This window comes from Liolophura sinensis, chromosome 1, assembly GCF_032854445.1.
Source record: "Liolophura sinensis isolate JHLJ2023 chromosome 1, CUHK_Ljap_v2, whole genome shotgun sequence".
NCBI classification, from domain to species: Eukaryota; Metazoa; Mollusca; class Polyplacophora; order Chitonida; family Chitonidae; genus Liolophura; species Liolophura sinensis.
Window position 1 is genome coordinate 12,686,808 of NC_088295.1, and position 25,306 is coordinate 12,712,113.

Below are 25,306 nucleotides of genomic sequence, written 5' to 3' on the forward strand. Positions count from 1 at the left end.
TCGCTGTCGTATAAGTTAAATACTCTTGTGTACAGCGTAAAACACCAATGAAATAAAACAAATAAATAAATCAAATGTGACAGGGCAACTTTATTGAAGTTTAAATTAACCACCTTTGGAATCTTTACTTGTGCTGCAACTAGACCAAATGAAAATTCCTGTCATGCCTTCTTCTTCAAACACCTATTAGATCCAGAGAAACTTCTATATTTATTTCCTTTTTAGAAATCACCATCTTTCTCTCTTGTTATTAATCTGCTTACATGCTGAGGTAATACAGAAAATTACATGTACACAAAAACAAGAGTGAATGTATAAACCAGCATTCACCTAATATCCATGTCCTTCACACCTTCCACTTTGCATGTCCCTGTAGACCGTACCTCCAATGTAGACGACAGGTGGGTAATTATAAGAAGAGTAGGGTGATCATAAATAAAAATTATAAAATGGGATTAATTCTGCCCCAATCTATGAAATGACTAGTATGCCACAAGAATCAAGGGAGAGCACTGGAAATGTTTTCCAACCATTGTTCATAGCAATGAACAGTCTAGCCTTAACTAGCCTTAACAATTATCAGTCTTCTACAAAAATTAAATAATGGAATTTCTGGAAGACTTGTGCTCTTTGCCCTTGAGAAAAAAAGGTTATCCAGTCAACATTTAGGGCCAGTCCCACAAATTCTTTGCAACTCTTTGGGCCTAAATGAGAATTAGCAGTATTTACACTCATCCAACATATTGCATATGAAACTACTGAAGTTGAAATTCTACATTCAAACATATTGGTAAAAATTTGAAATTTCACAAAACTGGTTAGTGGACTGTATGTTGGTCATAGCATGGTACTTCTATCAGCTGACATCCATGGTTACCTCTCCTGTCTCCTTTTCTAGAGTGGAGTCTCCACAATGTACTCGAATTTCTGTAAACGAACAAGAAATACATGCTGGTAGTTTTTATTTCAGCCACAAGAGAAATTAAGACAAAAGGCTACATTAATCTGTCACAAGTGTACAATTCATGCTCCTCTTAAATAAGGCACTATCAACTGGAAGAATGTGGCACAAGAGGAAGTGACCGCCCAGAAATGATATTTAGCTGTTGATAGCAAAGACCTGAGTAGGAAGTTCAATTCCCTCTCTTTGTCTATATTCAACCAAGGAATAAATCTGGTGTTATTAACTCACTGTTTATGATGTCTCTGAATGCTTGGGATGCTGGAGAGTTTGGGACTTCTGACAAGAACGATCGACCTTCATCACAACATTTACCTGTAGAGACGCAGGAGGATTATAATGACAAAGCTACCGTATCACTACATACATCCTACTCTTTTGAATTATTTCACTGTTACTCCACAGCTTAATAAACACATACTTGTTTATGTACTATTAGCCATTATATATATATATATATATATATATATATATATATACATATCTGTTTGGTTACTTATCTGCTAGTTGTTTAATACCAAGAGAATTTCCGGAAGTTTTCACCTATTCCACCATGGCAGTCAGTTTTCTGCCTAGAGGAAATTGTTGTGCCTGTTGTAAACCATCACAAATACACAACAAAGTAATCTCTGAAATAAACGGTACCTATCCGAGGATCCAGGGGCAGTTTGCCAAGGAATGGGATGTTCAGGTCTGCACACATCTTCTCTGCTCCTCCTGTGGATGGTGGGAATATGACGGACTCCACCTGAATGACACATTTTATTTCAATGGTAATAAACACTGCACTCCAGGATATTTTGTGTATACAAAATGGAGGTCAGGATTACAGAGGGAAAGTAAAAGAGAGCAACAAAACAAAGTAAAACTGCATGTTACCAGATGTCTGGATGTAACAAACCTCTAGCCACAAGGCCACAGCCAAACAAGCTTGAGCAGGATTCAAATATGTGATGCAGCTCAATACAGTACTGAAGTCGTGAATTTTAAAATTTAAGGTAATTAATGCAGTACCTTTTGAGATCGTACCTCTAACATTCACTCTAACATTGTTTTCCCTGTTACTGGACCCTGACGCTCCGGATATGATATAAGCTACACCTGTACTATGTACAATGTACAGGAATGCTAACAATTAAATGGGAATTTCAAGGCTGTTACCTGCATGGTGTTTTTATTTATTCATCTGATTGCTATTTTATGGCTTTCTCAAGATGATTTCCCCAAGACACAGCCTCATGAAATCTGTTAGTGATCAGGCAATAAAACTTGATTACATTATGGTAGCAGACGTAATCACTGTTGCTTGGTAACTGACCACTCAACTCGGGCCGAAGTAGCTCTAATACAGGATCTCATAATAGTATACATCTGACGGGGTGAAGAACCAAGCTTGCCAAGAGACTTATTTATTTATTTGATTGGTGTTTTACGCTGTACTCAAGAATATTTCACTTATACAACAATGGCCAGTATTGCGGTGGGAGGAAACTGGGCAGAGCTCAGTGGAAACCCACAACCATCACAGCGACCGCATTGGTGAGAGGCTCCTGGGTCATTATGCTGTGCTAGCGTGCTAACCAACTGAGCCATGGAGGCCCCCCGCATGCCAACAGAAGTGTTATTCTTAAAATACCACATACTGGAAACCAAATGCTCGCAACAGTGTGTAGTTGTCTGTGGTAGCTCCAAAAGACTGACAGGTATTAACTTTGTGCCTTTACCTCCTACTGATTACAGACTATACTAAATTGTACGGTCAAGACAAAAGCAAAACCTAAATCTTACTGCTTTGTTACAGAGAATGGAATGAAATGCATACAAGGTTAAAGTTTTAAATGTATATCCATCATAGAAATTTATTTACACATATTGATTACAAGCTGTACTTACTCACAGAAGGATTTGATATCCTTTTTCACCTTCAGCATGCATGTACCTGAATGCATTGATACACTTGTGAATCTTTTTTAAGTTAACTAGTCCCATTGGACAGCGAATAGTGTGGACAATATAGCCAATTGGTACATGCATTCATCTGTAGGCCATTTCTGAGACTATTACTGTAATACTACTCGTATATACCTTGCAACTGGGACAAACAAATCCACTCATGTTCTCCACAACACCCAGAATCGGCAACTCCACTTTACGGCAAAAGTTTATTTCCTTTCTGACATCCATCAAGGAGACTTCCTGATGACAGCACAAGAAAAGAAAACATGAAAAATTTTAATATTTTCCAAAAAACTAGAAAATACATGTACATGCACACGGTATAATATCACTGAATGACTTTGCTTTAATACCGAATTAATATTCAACTTATGACAAATAATGTGAAGCGAACAAAAATGCTGCCCTCTTAATCTTATCTTTACACTAAAATATTCAATACCAACAATAATTAACAGGCACACATACACAATAAACCTGTGTGATTTATCACTCCACTTGATTGCATGTCCTATTTCACAAGGTTGAGGTGCCTCTTTATCAGCTGACTCCAAATAACCCAACAAAACTGACATTCATAATTAATACATTCTATGTTTTTACAACATATTCTACTTCAGTACAATGACATACATCACAAAAAACTTTTATACCACTAACTAGGCATTTTCAGAAAAGGGCTTCACTCTGTCTCTATATTGTGCACGCTGCCCACTTTTTTGTTTACAATGACCTTGCCCCTTTTCAGAGATATGTACCCTTACACCATGACCTCTGACTCCTAGATAGGGATCTATGACTTTATCATTATATTGAATGTTGATGGCACTATTTTTGACAGTACTAAAAAACTGATATGCGAGTGTAAAGAAAGTTACCTGAGGTGTGATCAAATGATAGCCCCATCCACATTAGCCTGGGACAGGTACTGTACTATAGAGATGTAAGGCTACAGGAGTGTTACCTGAGGTGTGGTCACAACAATAGCCCTATCCATGTTAGCCTGGGACAGGTACTGTACTATACAGATGTGAGGATACAGGAGTGTTACCTGAGGTGTGGTCACAATGACAGCCCCATCCACTTTAGCCTGGGACAGGTAATGTACTATACAGAAGTGAGGGTAAAGGAGTGTTACCTGAGGTGTGGTCACAATGACAGCCCCATTCACATTAGCCTGAAACAGGTACTGTACTATAGAGATGTGGGGACACAGGAGTGTAACTTGAGGTGTGGTCACAATGACAGCCCCATCCACATTAGCCTGGGACAGGTAATGTACTACAGAGATGTGAGAATAAAAGAGTGTTACCTGAGGTGTGGTCACAACAATAACCCCATCCATGTTAGCCTGGGACAGGTAAAGTACTATACAGATGTGAGGGTAAAGGAGTGTTACCTGAGGTGTGGTCACAATGACAGCCCCATCCACATCAGCCTGGGGCAGGTACTGTACTATAGAGATGTGAAGATACAGGAGTGTTATCTGAGGTGTGGTCACAATGACACCCCCATCCACATCAGCCTGGGACAGGTACTATACTAGAGGGATGTGAGGATACAGCAGTGTTACCTGAGGTGTGGTCACAACGACAGCCCCATCCACATTAGCCTGGGACAGGTACTGTACTATAGAGATGTGCTCATCAGTGGTTCCTGGGGGTGTGTCTATGACTAGGTAGTCCAGCTCTCCCCAATCCACATCTCTCAGGAACTGTTTGATTAATCCTATGACACACAAAAAAGCAGATTCACCGTCCTGACTGATTTATTCAGTGATCAATAATATTACATCCACATGCCAGATATATTGCTTCCTGTCTCTGAAGCTGATTACCAATGTTAAAAGATTGATCAACCTAGTCTGGTTCCGGGAGGAGGCCAAATTCCCGATTCCTGTATTATAATCTACAGCAAAATATTTGTTATTTGAGGAAATATTTTCTATATTTTCAATTTAAGTACATGTACCCTTGCCTTGGAAATGTAGCTATGGTTCTACAAATCCTTCCTAATTACTGAGTACATGTTTTTGCCTATTGGACATGCAGGTAAAATAACTGATTCCATTTTTACTAACTCTTGTACTGTTTCAGCTGTAGAAATAACACCCTGAAAGTGAACAGTGATTTGATCTATATTCACTGAAACCATCTTAGGCAGTACACATCAATGACTTAAAACTGATTTATACAAAAATGGCAAAATGATGGATTATGTTCGTTTACATGAGTTCAATATCTATTTTAATCAGCAGGGTGCAGAGAAGTAACATTTTGTTTTCAGTACTACTTTCATGCACAAATCCATAACATTCTGGGTAAACCAGTCCCTTACTGACTTACCAACCTGGTAATACACACAATCAATATTATGCACAGACAAGAGTTTTGTATACAATAACACAAGCAGGTACATGTTGTTGCTGGGATTACAATGACAGGCCTTGTCTGAGATGATTGAGAATATGCTAAGTTACAGGTCATTGCCGCGATGACAGTGGGTGAGTTACATAGGCACATTATGTGAGCCATGTGACCCATGTAGGACAAATCTGCGCCCTCAGCTTTCACATATCAAAACGTACAATGCAACTACACAACAATTCAGGCTTATTAAAACAAGCATTCATACACTTTGATTTTAGACCCCGGTATTCAGAGGTAAACTTCACTTAAAAATTGAAAACTAGGGAAAAAAAGATAAATTCTGTGTTTTTCTGGCACAAATACTCAAAGTTTTGACCAAAAAAACCGGAATGGAATCGAAAATATATGCATATCTATGAGCGGTCAACTTCAGTGGCCAACGGCTGCATCCTTGATAGGCCGAAGTGGTCATGTGTGTATTGGTGGTAATTAAATTAAAATTAGGCTTCAAATATATTCAAACTATGGTGATAAGGTTTAGATGGGTATAAAACAAAGTGGGAGTACATTCATATTCAGTTAGATCAATCTTTCGCATGCCAGGATTTCAATGAATATCGCTTTGATACACGCCATCCCACTGGCCTTATGTCTCTTGTGAATCAATGAATAAGCTTCTAACAAATTATGAACTGTATGCAACAATGCAATGATTGCTTGTCTGTGTGTATGACTGGCTCCGATTGTGGTGAATTTGTATGGTTTACTTTGAACTGCTCAAAAGGTGACAGGTCACTCTGCCAGTCGATTGAAAGTACTGACTTGCTCGTCAAAGGCCAGCGCGAAATGTTTGACATGCTTGAGTAATTTCGGCCACATTAGAACTCACAAAATTAAACAGTTTTAAGATTCTTTTTTTTTTCCAGTATTTCCTAGAATAATTACCCAACAATTAATTCCTGCAAACCCATCTTTGAAGTAAATCTGCGAAAATAAATTCCACCGAATAATAAATACTTTCCAGTATATACCTCTGATGAGAATAAACCTTGTCTTTTGTGTTTGTAGGCCTAGGCCTATATATGCTTCTTTTTTTTTATGTAATATTTGTTAGTTCCTTTGTTTCTCCTAATACTTATAGCAACCAACAACTGAACATGCATACATATACCAGTGTATCATGTATAATTTACGGGTCGCTTAAAGCGAAAATAAAATTCCTGGTTACAGTCGGTGTTTAAAATATAAATAAACTCTATCTGGACCTGAAAAGAACTCAATTTTGAGTTTCCACTTGTAAAAAATTGGACTTCTATGAATCCCTGTTAAAGTGCACAGCATATATAAAGCCTCTATTCCAACTCACCATTTTTCTTAGGTCCTCTCCATATGACTGCATCATCGAGGCTGGCCAGCAGAAAGCCCACAGACATTACACATAGGTTGTCCTCTATGTACTGTAATAGTCAGACAACCTGGTTACAAGTCATTGCAGTCATATACTCACACTTTTATTTACTTTGGACAGTGAAACAATCAAGATCTGTACAAAATTTTTTTAACAACAATTTCATATGGTACTGTTTCTCACAGACTGAGTCTAATACATTATTTCCTTGATATAATGTAAAAAAAATATTTTTCTCTCTTTTAAACGCCACCTTGACACATGTACTAGATTTTAGGCACATGGACTAAATTCTAGACGCATGTAATAGGGCCTAGTTCTACAATCAACAAGTTCTGAATCACTCCTCATACATGCAAAAAGGGTATTATTAAATTTAAACAAATTCACAACAGTTAAAACAGACCATCATCTGATCAGGCTTAATTAAGTCTTAACACATTTAAGCAATGAAATTAACCAATGAAATATGTGTAGTCAGGGACCTGGAATCTTTACAATTGACTACTTGGAAGTGCATACATGTGTAACATCAAGATGAAAATACTGTATCTTTATTTACTACACTGGCTATATGGATGTATGCATTAAATACATCTCTTTAGATAGCAAACATATATGTGTATGTATGGTAGAAATAATCAGACACATTACCACAGGAGACCATCCTGATCCACTCTGATGTACCTACAACACAAGGACAGAGGTCTGGGTGAGCCTAAGCCACACTATTACATGGAGACCAGCAAGTGAGGCTAACAGACTGGGCTTTACCCGCCAAAATGTTTGGACAGCAACACTCCTTTGAGAATGCACCTTTGAGAGAAGTATGAAATCCAGGTATACTGTAGGTGTTTGAAGGAAAATGTAAACATTACTGTACAAGAAGACAAACACAGTTTTAATAAAATAACACAAAATATGTCATGTCATAGATCTTTGAAATTTATTTTAAAAACTTCAGTGCAATTGTTTTCTGCCTTCTACACGACATTCATTTTGAACACTAACATGTATTCAGATATGGTTATTGGTACACACACAATGCTAACAGGTGTATAAGGGCAAAAAAGGCTACAGGCAATCTTCAATTACTGTAATATATCAGTGGGAGTTTGCAGAAAACACTTCTTGAATGATTGACACTACATCAAAGAATTTGTAAGAAACCTTGCACCATATAGGGGTTTCCTCCAGCACATGAAGTATCAGTATTAAATATCCAACATAAATTCACATAAAATCACTTTCTTAGCTCATCACAAGCTTACCAATAAACTCTTTTCTCTGAAATCAGAAATTTAAGACAGCACAGAAATATCTGTCAAGAACGGACTTATTTCACTTAGTCCTTCGTGTACCTATAAGGATGAGAAATAAAATAACTGCCGTAGCAAGCTCTGACTTTACCTCTGCTACATGTATGTGTCCTTACAAAGAATTTCTGACCTGGCATTATAGGATCAGAGTTGTGTATATCTCACCTGCTCCCCTTCCACCCCCATCACCCGGGGCATGGATGGCCCACAGATGTCCACGTCCAGCACTGCCACCTGACGATACATTATAGGTACATCTGAGTTGGTATCACAGAAAGTGACAAATAAAAAATTGACAACTGACAATAGATGTTTAAATTTAAGGAAATGCCTAACAACAATATCAAGGTAACAATAGAAAGCAGACTATCGGCCCAGCAGATTGCAAAAAGATAATTAAATAATTATACAGCATATACATGTAGATCTGGTTGTGCAACTATCTATTATCAACAAGAAGCAACAGGTATTACACAAGTACAGTGGCCATTTGTTTCTATATACTTCAGGTGACTGTATATAAGCTGTACAGGATAATAACCCTCCGCTTGTTTTGTTTATATTTATTTGTTTACTGTTTAGCCACATGTTGAAGAAATTTTTCAGTTTGCTTAAAATACAGTACATGAATAATTTATGTCACTACAGTGTGTATGCATTTTTAAACACCACATACAATCTGTGGAGAAAAAATGATATTCCAAATAAAACTTTTCACAACTTCAACTGTTTATAGAAACAAAGCTAAGGTCACACATATCTGGAACAACCATTCATGATTTATGTATTATTACATAATACATGTAGCCACAATGCAACCAAACCTAAATGTGTTGCCTGTGTCCTGAACATGATAAATAGGTGGTAAGTGATACAGGTCAGCAAAGTAAGGACAGTGTCACACAGAAGGCTGACTGTAGCTCCCCCATTAAGTGACTCTGGGTCAGGTGTACAATATCCCTATACCCCCAGCTGAGTTCAAAGTTTGTCTGGTATTTGTTTACTTCACGTTTACTTCACACTAACTTTTGTGCGTGATCATGTACATTAGTATGAAACACTTGTCACTTTACATGTCTGATATACTTACAGCCTACTTTAAAATTCACAACCATGTCACTGTGTCTAAAAGGATATGGTTAATGTATCAAATGTCATTTCAATCTATTGCCATGTACATTAGTTTGTCAGGTAATTATAGCTATGGATTTATGGAAAGGACATATTTAAGCACCTTCATATTTATTTTATAAACATCATATTTCAACCATTATAAAAGGAGAAAAAATGTGAAGTTTAAGCCCAACTAGAAAAAGCTCCCTTATATCCCTTTCTATAAAGAATCACATATAATGAGTAAATATGCCCTAGCTTCACCTTTATGTGCTACCCAAAGCACAAAGACATTAATACAAAACACTAGACTGTTCTGCTATTGTGACTGCTTTCTTTGTTAAGAAAGTAATTCAGCCCTGTTAAATGCAGCAATGGACTACAAAGCTTGGGGTGACGAAAACCCTCCATTGACATGTCACAGGAAACCGACATCCAATAACAGTGATTACCAATATCTACGTCCAACATTTATTAATAGATTGCAATAAGGCTGTACTTGAGGTACTCCGTGGCACCCACACAGTCTCAAGCAGCCAGCTCTGATCAGACACACCTGAAGCAAGCCTTCTATAGGTGTTACTCGGCTGACAGGTTTATTGTGAGGTCAGGCCCCATTGAGGGGTCCAAGTACACATTGATCGGGCTTGTGCAGCGAGTCGGCTGAGTGGCTGCCCTGACACTAAAAACACATTCAGACAGCACTGCCTTATGGGTAGTGTAGGTGTTGTCATGACCACAGCGTGTTGTCTGTATGCCGGCTGTGTTGTTAGTCCTTGAAGACCTGCATGTGAGACACTGGACTGCTTGTTAACTCCTTAACTCTGGTGAGTTGTCAGCTTAATAATTATAATTACTGATTCCTAATTAGTAATTTGTATCACTTTTATGTGGCATAATGGATATGGTACATGCACTACATTATGATGATACCCTTAATTCATACTTTACTAAAGAGCTTCACCTTAAATGATTATGGATGTACATGCAATAATAACACAACTAACTGTAACTAAATGAGCTGACAACAGTTAAAAATATCACAAAGATATAGTGAAGTTTTCAAAATCAGTTGAAATGTTCACAAAGATATACCAGTACATATAATTAGAAATTGACGACTTGACCAGTCATTCTGGATTTCCAGATATGACATGATGATCAGGTATATGGCAGGGTCCGCAAAATCCTCATGCACACATGTCAAACTCACAAGTTTGGCTGTGTTTCCTGTTCTGGTAGACTCTTAAGTGATTACATGCCAATCCTTAACATGATGTGGAGACATTTCACTCTAGCACCAAGGCTGAGTCTCAGTAAGGATGGACAGCATCAAAGTACAAGTGAAATGTATAGTGTGAGAGTGGTATATATAAACATTTGTAGTGTAAAATATAAACAGTACATTAGCACTGACTGTATTTGAGAATATTGCACATCTATGACTGCAGTAAGGTTTATGAGTGATAGAAGGAAAGTTCAGGTCATGCGAAACCACTGCAGATCACCTGACACTGTAGCCAACCCTACTGACATAAGGCTGCAGCCAACCTAGTGGTAGCCAGAGTCGAACTTGTGGTTAAGAACTGAAAATGTGATGTAACAAAGTACAGAGCTTGAGAGATGCAGAGTGAACATAGGCCTACAGGTGCTCTACTTGCATAGTAGTAGAGAATGAAACCATAAGGAAAAGTAAAATAATGAGCAAAGTAATTCTTGGTATTAAACGCTGACAGCATTATACATGTGCATGGCTTACTCGGAAATTTTACACAGCGTTGTCATAATAGTAAAGTGATATTTTATACTGTAGCTTTTCCAATTTGTGTGGCATTAAATGCAATTATGATTTGCACAGAAAGCTGCAAGAAAATGAATTTGCTAAGTTTTCTGAAAGCAACACTATCTTTTTTTTTAACCCCTGTACTAGCTGACATCATCAGTTTTGATTTGGACACTTCTTGTGAAGTGTAAGCCCTAATTAAAAGTAAAATTCAATACCTAGACCATCCCAAACCACAACCTATTGTACTGTGTTTTGCTTCAGTGCATTTTGTTAGAAAGCAAAAAAAAAACACACCGTGATAAATGACTTTAAACACAATGTGAAAATGAAAATAAAAACAGTTACACATGAAGATATCAATGATACATGTATGAGGACAAACAATGGTGAAATACAAAATGAAAAACAATGGTAAACACCTTGTAGCTTGAGCAGGGTGCAAATGCCCTATATGAATGCATCGAGTAACAGTTTGCCTCACCACCAGTCTTGTCAAGGGAATGTTCTGACAGCGCTGTTAGATGAACACTCTCACACCTCATTGATTTTTCACTAGTTTATTATTCTGGCACTCATACTTTTACACATCAGGTGCATGGATAGTTAATCAATAGTGGCTAACCAGATTCTAAAAAAAAAAAAAAAACCCCAGCCTATATGTGTTCAAGAGTTCTACTGATGATGCAGTCACCAAGCGTTTTAACAATGAAAACCCTACCAGTAAGCATCCTGACAAGGACATAGTCAGACCTGTGTCAAATCCCATCTTGTACAGTACAAACTATTTGGCACCTGACAGTGTACATGTACATGTACATTGTAAATAACTTGTTCTGATCTTTGAAAACAGCTGGATTGAATGGGTTTCGAAATTTATCAGCCACGCCTCAAAAAAGTTACTTGCACGCTTGAATTGGGAATGCCAGAGGAATAATGTATATAAACACGTACTTTACACCAACACTCATGGCTCAGTAAATGTCCTTGCTGTCAATGATACGTAACCTGATTTTCTGTTTTATTAGCATGTAAATAGTAAGTAGTGTCAGTGTACTATAGTACTATAATGTGTCCAGTTATTCTTATTGTTTTTAATCATTTACAAAAAGTCCCAACCATGCCGCCATAATGGTTCTCCATATCATAAAATAGTGCACTAAATTCTACTTAAGCCTAAGTCAGCGAGAACAGCAATCGACCATGTGGCGTCATTGATCATGGATCTGATAGGCTGTAGGTTATTAACAGAATAATTATCAGTGATAACAGTTAACTGACAAGTAGTCTGAAGTATAACAGATGAACACAAGGAGATCTCATCCACACTGATCTTTACTGATCCATTTTCAATAAGATTTGACTTATCCCATACTACAGCTATTCTATTCAATGAATATGATCTTCCAGAGGGCAACTGCACAGCATTCTTGTTGAATAAAAGGGACTAATACAATACACAGGAGACTGAAAAGCTTAAATTGTTTATATCAGTGTTTATTGGTTGGTTGGGGGCTACTTTATAGCCATCCTGGGAAAGCAGATGTTAATAAATATTAAGTCACAGCTCAGGCCTTTGTTAATTCAGATCAAATATACAGTTCAAACAGAGTGACCCTAATTTGCCCCAGCTACATTGTTATGTACTGTAAATCAAGCATCATGCACAACCCACAGGTGTAATAGAAATAATCGCTTTATGTTCAAAAAGTGGACTTTTCATGTAAATATGCAAATTTAACCACCTACATATACATGTATACTGGTACTTAAAACATATACTTGCACCAGTAACACAAATCACTTTGTCTGGATATCAGTATAAAACTCTGGTATAAAGCATTTGTGAACTTATACAATAGGCCTTCAAAGTGAATATCTGCCAAAAATGTATATTTGAAGCCAATACCTGTTTGGACTCATCAGTTGCCAAGCCATGTGCCATGTGAGCTGTAAATGTACTTTTCCCTACGCCTCCTTTTCCAGACAACACAAGGACCTTGTGACGAATGCTTGACAATTTCTCACCAATTTCAGCGATGGCTGAAACACACATTCACAATATATGTACATGCACATGTCAATATTTATGGGTAGAGGAAAGCAGAGAGCGCACGGTAAACCATCAACCTTCGGCCTGACAAGTTACAAACTTTCCCAAATATAGTATACAGATATGCATAACATCAGACTTCTATTAACTAGTTTACAGACTTCTGATAACATATACTGGTGAGAGACAAGTGATCTTCAAAAAGTGTTAAACTGTGCAAACAGCCACACAAGTGTTCTTGGCCTCTTCCAGCCACCATAACAGTGAGAGCAGGGGAAGTCAAAAAAAGAAAAGAATATTCTACACATTACAGTTTCATGAAGAAATGCACAGAAACACCCTAATGACATGTACATGTACGTGTACAAATGCATTGTATAAATGTAACAGTACATGTATGCTCATGTAAATGTAGGTGGAAATAGATATTCAACATGGGTAAAAAATGTCTCCCATATTGCTAAACATGTATGTAAACATACACACAGTAGAGATATATTTGGTAATATAAACATTTTATTTTATTATCTTTTCATTTTTTAAGCAGTTTGTAGATACTTTCATTTGTGGATTTATACACATCGGTGCTGTAAGTTTATGCTGACCCACACGCCCAGGGCAGGTAAAATTGACAATGGGGCAACTGATTTTCCCCTGGAACTTGCCAGACTAGATAAATATAGTAGACTTTAGCACAAATGTATTAAATAAGTTCGAACTTAGTTGACAGCTTAATTTGACTTTTCATTCACAAATACCATTTTCTATCAGCATGCTGTAACCAATATTTCTGGCATAATCAGCTCCCAAAGCTGACGTTAGGGTAGGCTACACAAATCTAGCACAAAATGTGCATAAGTTAGCCAATCACAGCTTGCCTCTATGGTTTGTTCAGCAACAACAATCTATGGTGAAATTATCTCCCTTACTTCATTCATGTAACTCAACAGTTTGATCATCTTGTGATGTAAAATCTGTCTCTATACATCTTGTATAAGATTAAGAACTCAATTCAATTCATAATGTGGCCTGAAAAAAAAAATTATTTTATCAAATCAGTCTGTATCTAAATTTTCAGCAGTTTGTAAACAATAGTATGATACATCAAAGCAAAGGATGACTTGTTGAATTCTGGATGCCAGACCTTGAGGTGAAAAATGCTCTCAGGGCAACCATTAAGTTACAGAACTGTAAATCTACGAAAGAATGCTACCTGGATCTGGAGCTTTTGGAGCACTGGAAGCACATATAGACTGATTCGGACAGCCTTGACAAGCGTCTCCTTTTCCTGCATTTTCACTCTCTTTACCTGGGCAATCTGTGAAGAAGACAGAGAAACGTCCGGCCTATTAATAAAGTTCTGTTTACATCACATTACCAACTATCAACACAGAGGAATATCTAAATTTCCAACTGCTCCATCAACCTCCTTTACGAGAGAGATTGAGAGAAGAAAGAAAGAGAGAAAACGCCGTTCAAAGCTCCCTTGATTGAACACGCACGGCAACTTGTGGCAAATGCGCTGCCAACTCGAGCTGGCGATCACAACCGTAGTCTCACCGTGAAATTGCAAACTTTCAAAGTTCAACGTTTCACAGATTAGCACACAGGCGAAACAACATCATCTAGACAATGAAATAGTCGAGTGTGGTAAACAACGGAATTCACACATTATTCTCGCCCACATTTATGGCGCCTAATTTCCGATTCATGTGTACTATTGTATGTACACTACTGCGCAGCGAAGCGCATGCAATATCGTCCCCATGTACGGTGCTAGATCTTTTTCTATTCGCCGCTTAAAACGAGTCTACGTTCAATATCCCCATGATACTAAACACACATCAACGCTGATTTTGCATTCAAATGGTATTCCTCATGTAAAATTAAAACCTTTTAACTGGACTCGTTTAATGTTGCGAGGGGGCTTTGTATTCGCTGTTGTTGTAATGTGTCACATGCACACCCTGCATGTTTTGTCATTTTTATTTATCCGGAACTGAAGCGATTTCTTTTGTTGCTTTCTCGTAAATTTCGGGATTCAGTTATGAAATAATTATATGTGTGCATCCCATATGCTTCCCACTGACCACTGCATGCGCTAGCGGCCACCGTTGTGACCGGAGAAGACAAGTGGCGCCACTGACGTCAGTAGCCCGTGACCTGTGTTGTGGCGTTTTGGCCGTTGGCAAGGCTTTCGGAACATTGAAACGTCACGCCTTGTCCTCCGCATAGTACCAGTGGCGGTCAGATAGACGAATGGAACGCACCCATACATTTATGTTAAAAATGTGAGTATTGTAGGCTTTAAGTTCCAACTGAAGTTTAGTTCTTCTTGAATAAATATTTTTTTTGTATTAGTTTATGCATTCGTAACAATGTAGGCCTATGTATATCAATCATATATGAAAATCGTATTTTATATGGCCAATGGAAGCCATTTTAATACAAATGATTAATCAAATGCTTAAATTCATGCAATTTTAATTATTACACTCATCATCTGATGACAGTCTTTCATGATACATAAGAGAAATACATAATTAACTATTCATTCACCTTAGTGATATAGACAATGACAAAATCTGAGCCACATTTTTCTATAATCTGATGCCATATTTGAATATTACATTATTAAGTTATCATTTTGATCTGTACTGACGGCTTTAAGAATTCTGATATTTTTGCAAAGGTTTTCATTTTGCAAGTTACAATTTGACTTCAATTAATATGTACATGAAAGAATGTAGAAAAAGAGCATAACAATATCACTTTTTTCCTACCTATTGCCTATTCTAGCAGTTTTTTTTTACTGAGTGTCATTTCAGTATCATCTTATATATAGATTTTGTATATGTTATGTTAATTATAGGCCTACATGAAAGAATATCTTGGCTGACCTCACTACTAGAATTTGATACCCATTAGTCTGAGACAGCTTATAAAATGATATTTTATCATTTTTTTTCATTTACGACTGTAAAAGAAATGCTTGTGATTGTGAAAAATTATACAATATTGTACTCCACACCAGCAGCCTTTGTTGGGCTAGAGGTGGTAGACACAGAGGCTTAAAATTGTAGTTCCCTGACCTGGTTGTGTACAAGTTGAGCGAAACGGTGGCCCACATACGACATTTTCCTTTTTTCTTAACCTTTGTAATTTTTTCTAAGGTTTCCAGATGAGAATGTTTTCACCCAGGTGGAAACCTTTTCACCCAGATGGAAACTCACGTGATACCAAATGCTTCCTTCTAGTCCAAAAATGGCGGAAAATCGTGTTCATCGGGTACATCTTGTGACAGATAGCAGATAATTATTTTTAATAATTTTTTTTTTTTAATAATTTTTTTTTTGTATTAGTTTATACATTCGTAACAATGTAGGCCTATGTATATCAATCATATCATTCGTAACAATGTCTATTGCCTATTCTAGCAGTTTTTTTTTTACTGAGTGTCATTTCAGTATCATCTTATATATAGATTTTGTATATGTTATGTTAATTATAGGCCTACATGAAAGAATATCTTGGCTGACCTCACTACTAGAATTTGATACCCATTAGTCTGAGACAGCTTATAAAATGATATTTTAATCATTTTTTTTCATTTACGACTGTAAAAGAAATGCTTGTGATTGTGAAAAATTATACAATATTGTACTCCACACCAGCAGCCTTTGTTGGGCTAGAGGTGGTAGACACAGAGGCTTAAAATTGTAGTTCCCTGACCTGGTTGTGTACAAGTTGAGCGAAACGGTGGCCCACATACGACATTTTCCCTTTTTCTTAACCTTTGTAATTTTTTCTAAGGTTTCCAGATGAGAATGTTTTCACCCAGGTGGAAACCTTTTCACCCAGATGGAAACTCACGTGATACCAAATGCTTCCTTCTAGTCCAAAAATGGCGGAAAATTGTGTTCATCGGGTACATCTTGTGACAGATAGCAGATAATTATTTTTAATAATTTTTTTTTTTTAATAATTTTTTTTTTGTATTAGTTTATGCATTCGTAACAATGTAGGCCTATGTATATCAATCATATCATTCGTAACAATGTCTATTGCCTATTCTAGCAGTTTTTTTTTTACTGAGTGTCATTTCAGTATCATCTTATATATAGATTTTGTATATGTTATGTTAATTATAGGCCTACATGAAAGAATATCTTGGCTGACCTCACTACTAGAATTTGATACCCATTAGTCTGAGACAGCTTATAAAATGATATTTTATCATTTTTTTTCATTTACGACTGTAAAAGAAATGCTTGTGATTGTGAAAAATTATACAATATTGTACTCCACACCAGCAGCCTTTGTTGGACTAGATAAAGACCTACATATCCATGTAATTATCCGACAATGCAAGAAAACTGATTTTCTTTAACTTTATTTCATTTAATATTGAATGCCCCTGTCCTCTTGGTGATTCTGAGCATAGATTAAAAGCTGTCTTGTCAGTGGTAGTTCGTTTTTAACACCGAGAGAGCAGAGGTGGTCGACACAGAGGCTTAAAATTGTAGTTCCCTGACCTGGTTGTGTACAAGTTGAGCGAAACGGTGGCCCATATACGACATTTTCCTTTTTTCTTAACCTTTGTAATTTTTTCTAAGGTTTCCAGATGAGAATGTTTTCACCCAGGTGGAAACCTTTTCACCCAGATGGAAACTCACGTGATACCAAATGCTTCCTTCTAGTCCAAAAATGGCGGAAAATCGTGTTCATCGGGTACATCTTGTGACAGATAGCAGATAATTTCGTTTATTTATTTACTTGGTTCTTGGTGTACGCCACACTCAAGAATATTTCACTTAGACGACGACGACCATCACGTGAGTTTCCACCCGGGCAAAAAAGTTTTAACCCAGAACCGTTTTCACCTGGGTGAAAAAGTTTTCTCTCAAGTGGAAACCTACGAAAAAGTTACAAAAGTTAAGAAAAAAGGAAAATGTCGTATATGGGCCACTGTAGTGTAGCGGGGGCGCAGCATACCATGAAACAGGCATGACATGACAAATTTTACTGATATCGAAAAACACACTACCCTAATGCGAACCAACGCTCATCGCTAAGCAGTGGGGATAACTACTCCTCTGCCTTTTGTTCATATGAAAGGAATAGACTTATTCACACCTATTAGAAACAAACGTTTTACTCACGCTCCGGAGCGTTTTCTGGCTTGTCAGCCATGTTGAGCAAATCTACCTCCTGCACTAGAGAGCTCCCTAGTTACCGTATCCATACACAAAGCGTCTCTCCCACGTGGATAGCGGCGCGTCGTGAACGATGGAGTGTAGATGTGCAACAGCTAAAGCACCGTCGGAGAAGAAGGATTGCCAAGTTAGCTTCCCAGCTATCCAAGGTATTTGACTGCTCAAAGAGACCGCGCGTTAAATTCAAAAAGAATAGTGTCTCAGTAACGTGAAGTTAAAGGGCCCAGGCAATCATCAACACACTGTCACTCATCATCATGTGATCGCTACTGGGTCCGGCCGATGGCGATTGTCAGTTTTTAGTGTCAGTTAACTAATGAGACGGAGTTAGTGGGAATGTTTATACGTGAGGCGAGATAACCGGTTCCAGTCGAATTAACCTGCTGCGTGACAGACCAGAAGGCTGGACATCTAGCTCGGTTTACATGAGATCAAGAAATGTTTGTCTCTGATCATGACAAACATTAGTATATCCTAAAATTTGTGTTACCGACTCGGGGCTGCCTGTCCAGTGCATAACTGACACTTGTTATTATGGTACTAAAAAAATGACTACGGCTTAACGCCACTTCGACAGGTCATATCTGGGAGAGTATGGGCACTCAGTGGATTGTAACAATAATATTAAAATAAAAGTGGATGTAGGTAGACCTATGTATGTCTACGGACGGCCTTAATCCAGTCAAACATTATCTCAAGGTTTGATAATTCGCATACAAGTAATATGTGAGATGATATTTAGCATATTAGACGGTCTTTATTTAGCTACTCTTTGAGTTATTAAAGATGGGTTATAGCTACTCTATATCTTGATAGGAATACATATGTATGTCACTTGCACATACGCGCCCGTCGTAGATCATTTAACGTGCAGTGTTTAGTGCCAACTGAGTTTAGCATATGCTGTTAACTTTTAACTGTATCATTGTATAACCAAAGAGTTATTACTTGTTCGGTATATTTACAGACTTATAATTCTGCTGATACCTACAACATATATATGCATAAATGTCGTTTGTGTTTACTGAATTAGCTGTTGACACTCTGTGATGTTGTAGACTCTTCATGCTCTATTTTATTTATTTAATTTGTTTTTGTTTCTGTTTATAACTATTGGTTTATATCCACCGGTAGCAGATAACGTGTCTATAATAAATTAACAATATGGGGTAAGCGACATTGGCCTTTAGAAAGATCGTAAATTAAATGCTTTTCATTGCATTGTACTTTGTAAGGTTGTATGGATAACCGGTCATCACCGATGTCATCATCGGATACACGACACTGTAGGCATAAAGACTGCGTATGAATATGGTGAAAGCTGTCACGGTCTATCAGACACATGGGGAGATATAAAGTTACAGAACTGCATGCATGTACTGGACGTTTTTTTCTCTCTCAACACTATGCAGTCCATGAAATGTCATGAAATTATAGTAGGTAATTTACTGTATAGGTCTTCAGTAATTCTGTGCGTAATTACATTGTATTTACATGTGAAAAGTGAAAACCAAATATCATTTAAAAGTGAGTGAGTCCTTTCATATCAGTATGCTTACAATGTTGCCTTATTAAATGATATTTGGCTTTCACTTTTTACATGTAAATACAGTTTCACTTTTTTCATGTAAATACAATGTAATTACGCACAGAATTACTGAAGACCTATACAGTAAATCACCTAATATAATTTATTGACATCTTTCAACAGGTAATCCCCGTCCCCCCTGCAGTTCAAAGTCAAATAAAATTGTAACAGTAAATCACATACAACCTGACATGTATAACTTCAAGCGACATTTAACCACATAATCACGCTTCTAAACTGTTATAATCTCCACAAGCACAGTGTGAAAATACAATATTTGGTGAAAATTCGCCGAAGTAATATAGGTGATTTACCATATTTCTGGCTGTTGTGATTTAGCAGGCCATTTCCGGATATTCTAAATTAAACCGATCTGTGCCTGTGACTAAACCTATTAATGATTAAAAGCCTGTTATGCATATCATACCCCTGCACTTTATATGAGGCGTATTGTATCTCATAGGCCTGAAATGGCAATTTTTTAAGGTGAAAAACTGTTACAAAGGCTACCCTCACATCGTTTGAATTTTCAAAGGTATATCCCTTTCCCTCAAACTCTGGATATCTCAAATGGATGCATTTTTCATAACCCAACTTCCCATGACGTTATAAGATGGTTAAGGTGACTAAGCATCGGAGTTTCAGTCTTCATTTAAAATTGTGTCAGGGGATCTTTTTGTTGGTTTTTATATTTTATGCGGGTTGCCAAACGTTACTACCTCTACGGAGCAGCATCGTGCGTGTCGCTAAAGACAGACGACGCATATGCGTGGCTGACACATGAAATACATAGGAAGGTCTATCTAGATCGTTTATCCTAGCAACATCTATCCTCCCTTGTGTGTAATCATAAAAGTAAATGTAGCCATCAAAAACCATGCAACGTTCACTCGTCTAAGAAGCACTTTGATCGATTGGTCACACGCTCAGTCTGCATGAAAGGTCCAGTAAGCTCTTCCAGCCATTGCATTGGAAAGGCTTGTAACATCAACCATATTAAGATGAATCCTTCAATCCTTATTTTATCTGCCACAAATATTTAGTATTGGTGTGAAGCAAAAGTATGTTTTTTTAGGCGAGTAAGCTGTCTTTTATAGGACTTGCTGGTTATATAACGTACAGTGATTAAGCCGCATGCGTGGGGATTGCAGAAAAATCCTTGAAATGATTATCGACCTCATGTACTGAGTTACAATACTCATAAATACGACAAAAAAGTCAATTGTAAACACAAGTGTTTATTTTTTAGCCTGGAAAGTATAGGACAGATAGGCACAATCTAACATGTCAGTTTTTGCATTTTGGCATCCTGCCAAGACTTGCTCCTTCGATGACCTAGCCAAGTTTGAGTCTTCCGTGTGAAGGCTGTATAGGATACGGTAAAATATATGTATCTGTCGTCTTTTTCAATCAAAACATAAACCTTCATGAACATTTACCAAATTGGACCCTCTAGTTTATTAACTGGAAAAGAGCATATCAAGTTTAATTCACAAGTACTATTTATATATTTAAATAAAACATTGTAGTTAACCGAAAAATTGTCTCCCGTGTGGTCACATTTATAGAATCGCCCAAATACACACTCCGTCCTAGTTGGGGTATGCGCGTGTTTTCAGGGAGAAAACCATGGCGGATTTCGAAAAGAATTGATAGAAAATGCAATGAACTGAAACATTTTAGTGAAATTGTGATGTTAGAAATACCTGTAAAGTAATACATCACTGTCAGTTTGCATTGCGTGTATGTTTTTGAACTCTTCAGCGTTATATGTTCTCAGTAATCACAGGAATATGGATTTTCACATTTCAGGATATAACTGTCCTCCATCAGGCGTCATGGAGTATTTGGGTCACACCCAAACATCGTCCTACATGACGGGACCGAGGTTGGGTGGAAGCAACTACCAAACCTTCCTACCCACCGTGGGCACGATGCAAGGTTCTTACAAGGCCGTCGATAGTTACCCTGCCCCGTCTCCTTTGCGGCGGTCTCTGACAACCCTCCCGTGGAAACCCAGTACTTACTATCAGACGGCAAGGGTTCTCCCAAGCACCGCCATCACCCGCAGCATTCCAGAGCCAATGTCCACTAGGAACCAGCTGAGCGAAATTGACAGTATAAAGGTGCCACCAGTGTTCGCCGCGGCTAGAAATGCACTGTACACAAGATATTCCCCCAGAGACTGGATGCATTCCAACCAAACAAACTACTTGTCCTCAGACCGGGTTCGAAACCGCCGCCGAGCGCCTCCGTCTTGATACGGTACGCCTTTGTAAAGAGACCGACGATAAGACGAAACGAACGCAAAGTGAGGTAGGAAAGCGTCTAGGGAACAGGCTTGGTGATATACAGTTCTGGAAGTCCGAGCTTATCCACGAAACGGATTTGATGATAACAGAGACGAATGCGTTGAACGAGGCGAAGCGTCTTCTAGAGCGCGCATTACAGGAGACAGAGAACCCTCTGCACGTCTCACAGGAGTGTCTGTACAACAGGGAGAAGCGGCAGTCCATTGACCTGGTGCATGACAACGTCGAGAAGGAGTTGATCAAGGTGAGTAGGCTTCTCGAGAGGACATGCTCATTAATGTTCATGTACATGGGTATATTGCTCGTAAAACTTTCCGTCACAGGCAGTTAGGTGCCAGATCGAGTGTATCTTGTGCCGGAAATAGCCTACAGGGCGAGAGAGCTGCCTCTGCTTCTGTTTTGCAAGACATTATGGTGGATTCACCTGTGATGTGATTGGCGAATTCATGTCTGTTTATCAGTATGTTTTGATTTTAAAATCATAGCAACGCGGATTTCTTAGTAGAAATAACTGACCACCCTTTCTTTAAAGGGATTTATACGAATATAACTTAGACGTGCAGCATACGGAGAAAAAGCAGAGTAGTAACGAAAGTGAGATAGCTGGTAAATGGTCACATATAATCAGTGAAATACCGGTTACGTGTGAAGACGTAACCGTTAAATAGCCACTGTTGCTGATGGATTTTGTCTGCGTCTTTGTTACAGGAAGTTGATGTTATCAAACGATGTCAGGAGAAAATGAGGAATACGATTGAACGTGCGACAAACCAACAAAGGTTAGTCTGTCGGACTAATTAATAAGCAAATGCTCAAGGAAAATCAACCACTAACAACACAGAAAATAATGCAGAAGCGTTTAATGTCAAGATGTGAGATTTTGACCCAAAGCCTGTTGATCATTTCCCGTCACCAAATGTCGATTAAGTGTTTGTTACATCGCCAGAGGTCTAGACACCATTTTATAAGCTACTATATTCGTAATCGTATGAAATTTTCTTCTGCCAACAGCTTGAACCGAGCTGCTCAGCATGAACTGGAAACGGATGAGAGGGACAAGTTCTTGGCAAAACAGGTGGATGACTCGTGTCATAAAATGAGGAACACTTCTCGTGGGCTTGGCTACCACAACGGCGTGGAAACCATTGATACCACGTGAGTATATTTTGTCTAGATATTGATTTTCCGACGCCCTCCAGTAGTACTGCAAAGTCACTTCCTCGGTTCATTATCCTGGGGTTTTATTAGCTGCTTTCCCCATCGGATTGAAACTGGACAACCCCACTTATTACAGACAACTGAAATTAGTAGTTGGTTTGCCTTTCTTTCATCTAGAGTCTCAGTGCCTGAAACCTGGGCTCAGTTCAGCAACAACAACATTCAGCGTTCCCAGAGTGAGCGTGCTGCCTCCAAACAGATGAGGAACGAGATTGAGAGTGTGCTGAACCAGTGTGCGAATGAGATGTGGCAGCAGTGGAACGCCGTGAACGTTTGTCTGACTCAGCGAGTGCAGGAAAGCACAGACGCCAGGAACAAGCTGCAAACCCACCTTTCCAAGGTAAGACATGTCGTCAGTTGGTGATAAATGTAAGATACATGAAGTGTATATATGCTACTAGTGTGTACCCATTTTCATACGCCATCATGGAATTTGCGAAGCGTGTATACACATGGTGGAAATCATAAATGACATATGTCCCTTTGCGAAATTTTGATGCACCACCCCTCATCACATTGGAAATCCATTGTTTCAAAACCAGGTGCTCCAAGAGATTTTCGATATGGAGAAGAACATTGAGCTGTTAAAGAAGTCTATACAAGATAAGGAGGCACCAATGCAGGTGGCCCAGACCCGCTTGGATACCCGGCTCAGGAGGCCTAACATTGAGCTGTGCAGGGATGCCGTCCAGCACAGGTACTGTACACAAGTTTTACTCGTGTTTCTTGTTATTTTGTGTAATTTGTCTCACAGTCGCCCTCCTCAACTTACCATGTCTTGCTGTTGTCTTTGCCAGATTGGTCGAGGAGGTTTCTGAGATCGGCGAGACTGTGGATACCTTGTATACGAAGCTGCGGTTGGCTGAGAGCGCAGTGCAGGAACTTCTCCGCACGAAGTCCACTCTGGAACAGGACCTGTCAGTCAAGAACAACAGCATCTTCATCGATAGGGAGAAGTGTGTGGGCATGCGCAAGACGTTCCCTATGTCTCCACGTATTGTGTGCTGTTAAGGAAGGAAATGATTTCTTGTAATGTACTTTCTAAACTTGATTATTCACGTTTTTGTTTTAAATTAGATGAGACCATGCACTGTTAAATAACTTCATTGGGTATGTATAACACAACTGCAAAATGTAACTTCGCAATCATTGTAAAATTACAAAGATTTTTTATTCAACAACTGCTGATTTCATAACTTAGACAAGTAAGACTTATTAGGAGAATATTAAGTAATGGATGTTGGACTTATTGACTGGAGAGGCTGGATCCACTCACACTAAACGCTCCTAACATTATGTGCAGGTAACTGCCATGGTGACCCCATGCTTACATTGCTGCTTGCCATGGTAATATCGTGCACAAGCACAACGCTAACAATGCTTTGTCGAAGCGGGCCTACTGGCCTGTACTTCATAAAACACAGGCATCATAGGTCTGTTTGTAAATAAGTAAGTTATGATATACATTATTGCCAACATTTTCCCGATTTTCGCGTCACTTGTACATCTTGTAAATACAGATCTTTTTTTTTTTTATTCTATAAATATTTCTTGTCAGTATTTTCGGAACTGAGTGTAGGGAACGCCGGCTTTTTCCCCGTTCCTGCTGGTGTAGTTGATATTTAGTGCCTGAATGTGGCGCATGCGCGTCCACTTGGATCTGAGATACCACAGGTCTCTGTGATAATGATATATCCTCTCCACTTATTTTCGCTGTAATCAGTATTCCACTCACTCGTTTACAAGATCTGTATTAATTGTGTAGATTTGATAATAAATATTTTGAATGCCGTGATCATAAATCATTCTGCGAGACTTTTGTATTTTATTTCATATAAATTGGTTGGATTTTGTATTTAAATAAATTTACAATGGTCTAATGACTTCATTTAAATCAAGCTGTTCCGTGTACAGGTATTGTATCAAACTGAGAAAGCAAGAAAGATTACTGCATGTGAAGTTATACAGTCATTTTCTTTACATGATATCGGTCTTTATATTCTTTCATGA

At 38.2% G+C, this 25,306-nt stretch overlaps 2 protein-coding genes across 2 annotated transcripts; one reads left to right on the forward strand and one right to left on the reverse strand.

Annotated features, from left to right (window-relative positions):
- Positions 1-70: 70 nt before the first annotated feature.
- Positions 71-18,164, reverse strand: LOC135466693 (cytosolic Fe-S cluster assembly factor nubp1-B-like). The gene is made up of 11 exons (XM_064744337.1): positions 18,125-18,164; positions 14,176-14,280; positions 12,819-12,952; positions 8,179-8,247; positions 7,349-7,381; positions 6,653-6,743; positions 4,491-4,645; positions 3,047-3,157; positions 1,607-1,709; positions 1,193-1,276; positions 71-927 (listed from the first exon to the last, which is right to left on the reverse strand). The coding sequence occupies exons 1-11, from the start codon at positions 18,153-18,155 to the stop codon at positions 857-859; spliced, it is 987 nt and encodes a 328-aa protein (XP_064600407.1). The 5' UTR covers positions 18,156-18,164; the 3' UTR covers positions 71-856.
- LOC135466683 (tektin-3-like) lies at positions 18,155-25,094 on the forward strand. The gene is given in 8 exon segments (XM_064744325.1): positions 18,155-18,327; positions 21,579-22,003; positions 22,005-22,322; positions 22,787-22,857; positions 23,090-23,233; positions 23,414-23,636; positions 23,839-23,993; positions 24,094-25,094. Coding segments are annotated over 8 exon segments (1,626 nt in total). The 5' UTR covers positions 18,155-18,251; the 3' UTR covers positions 24,308-25,094.
- Positions 25,095-25,306: the final 212 nt, after the last annotated feature.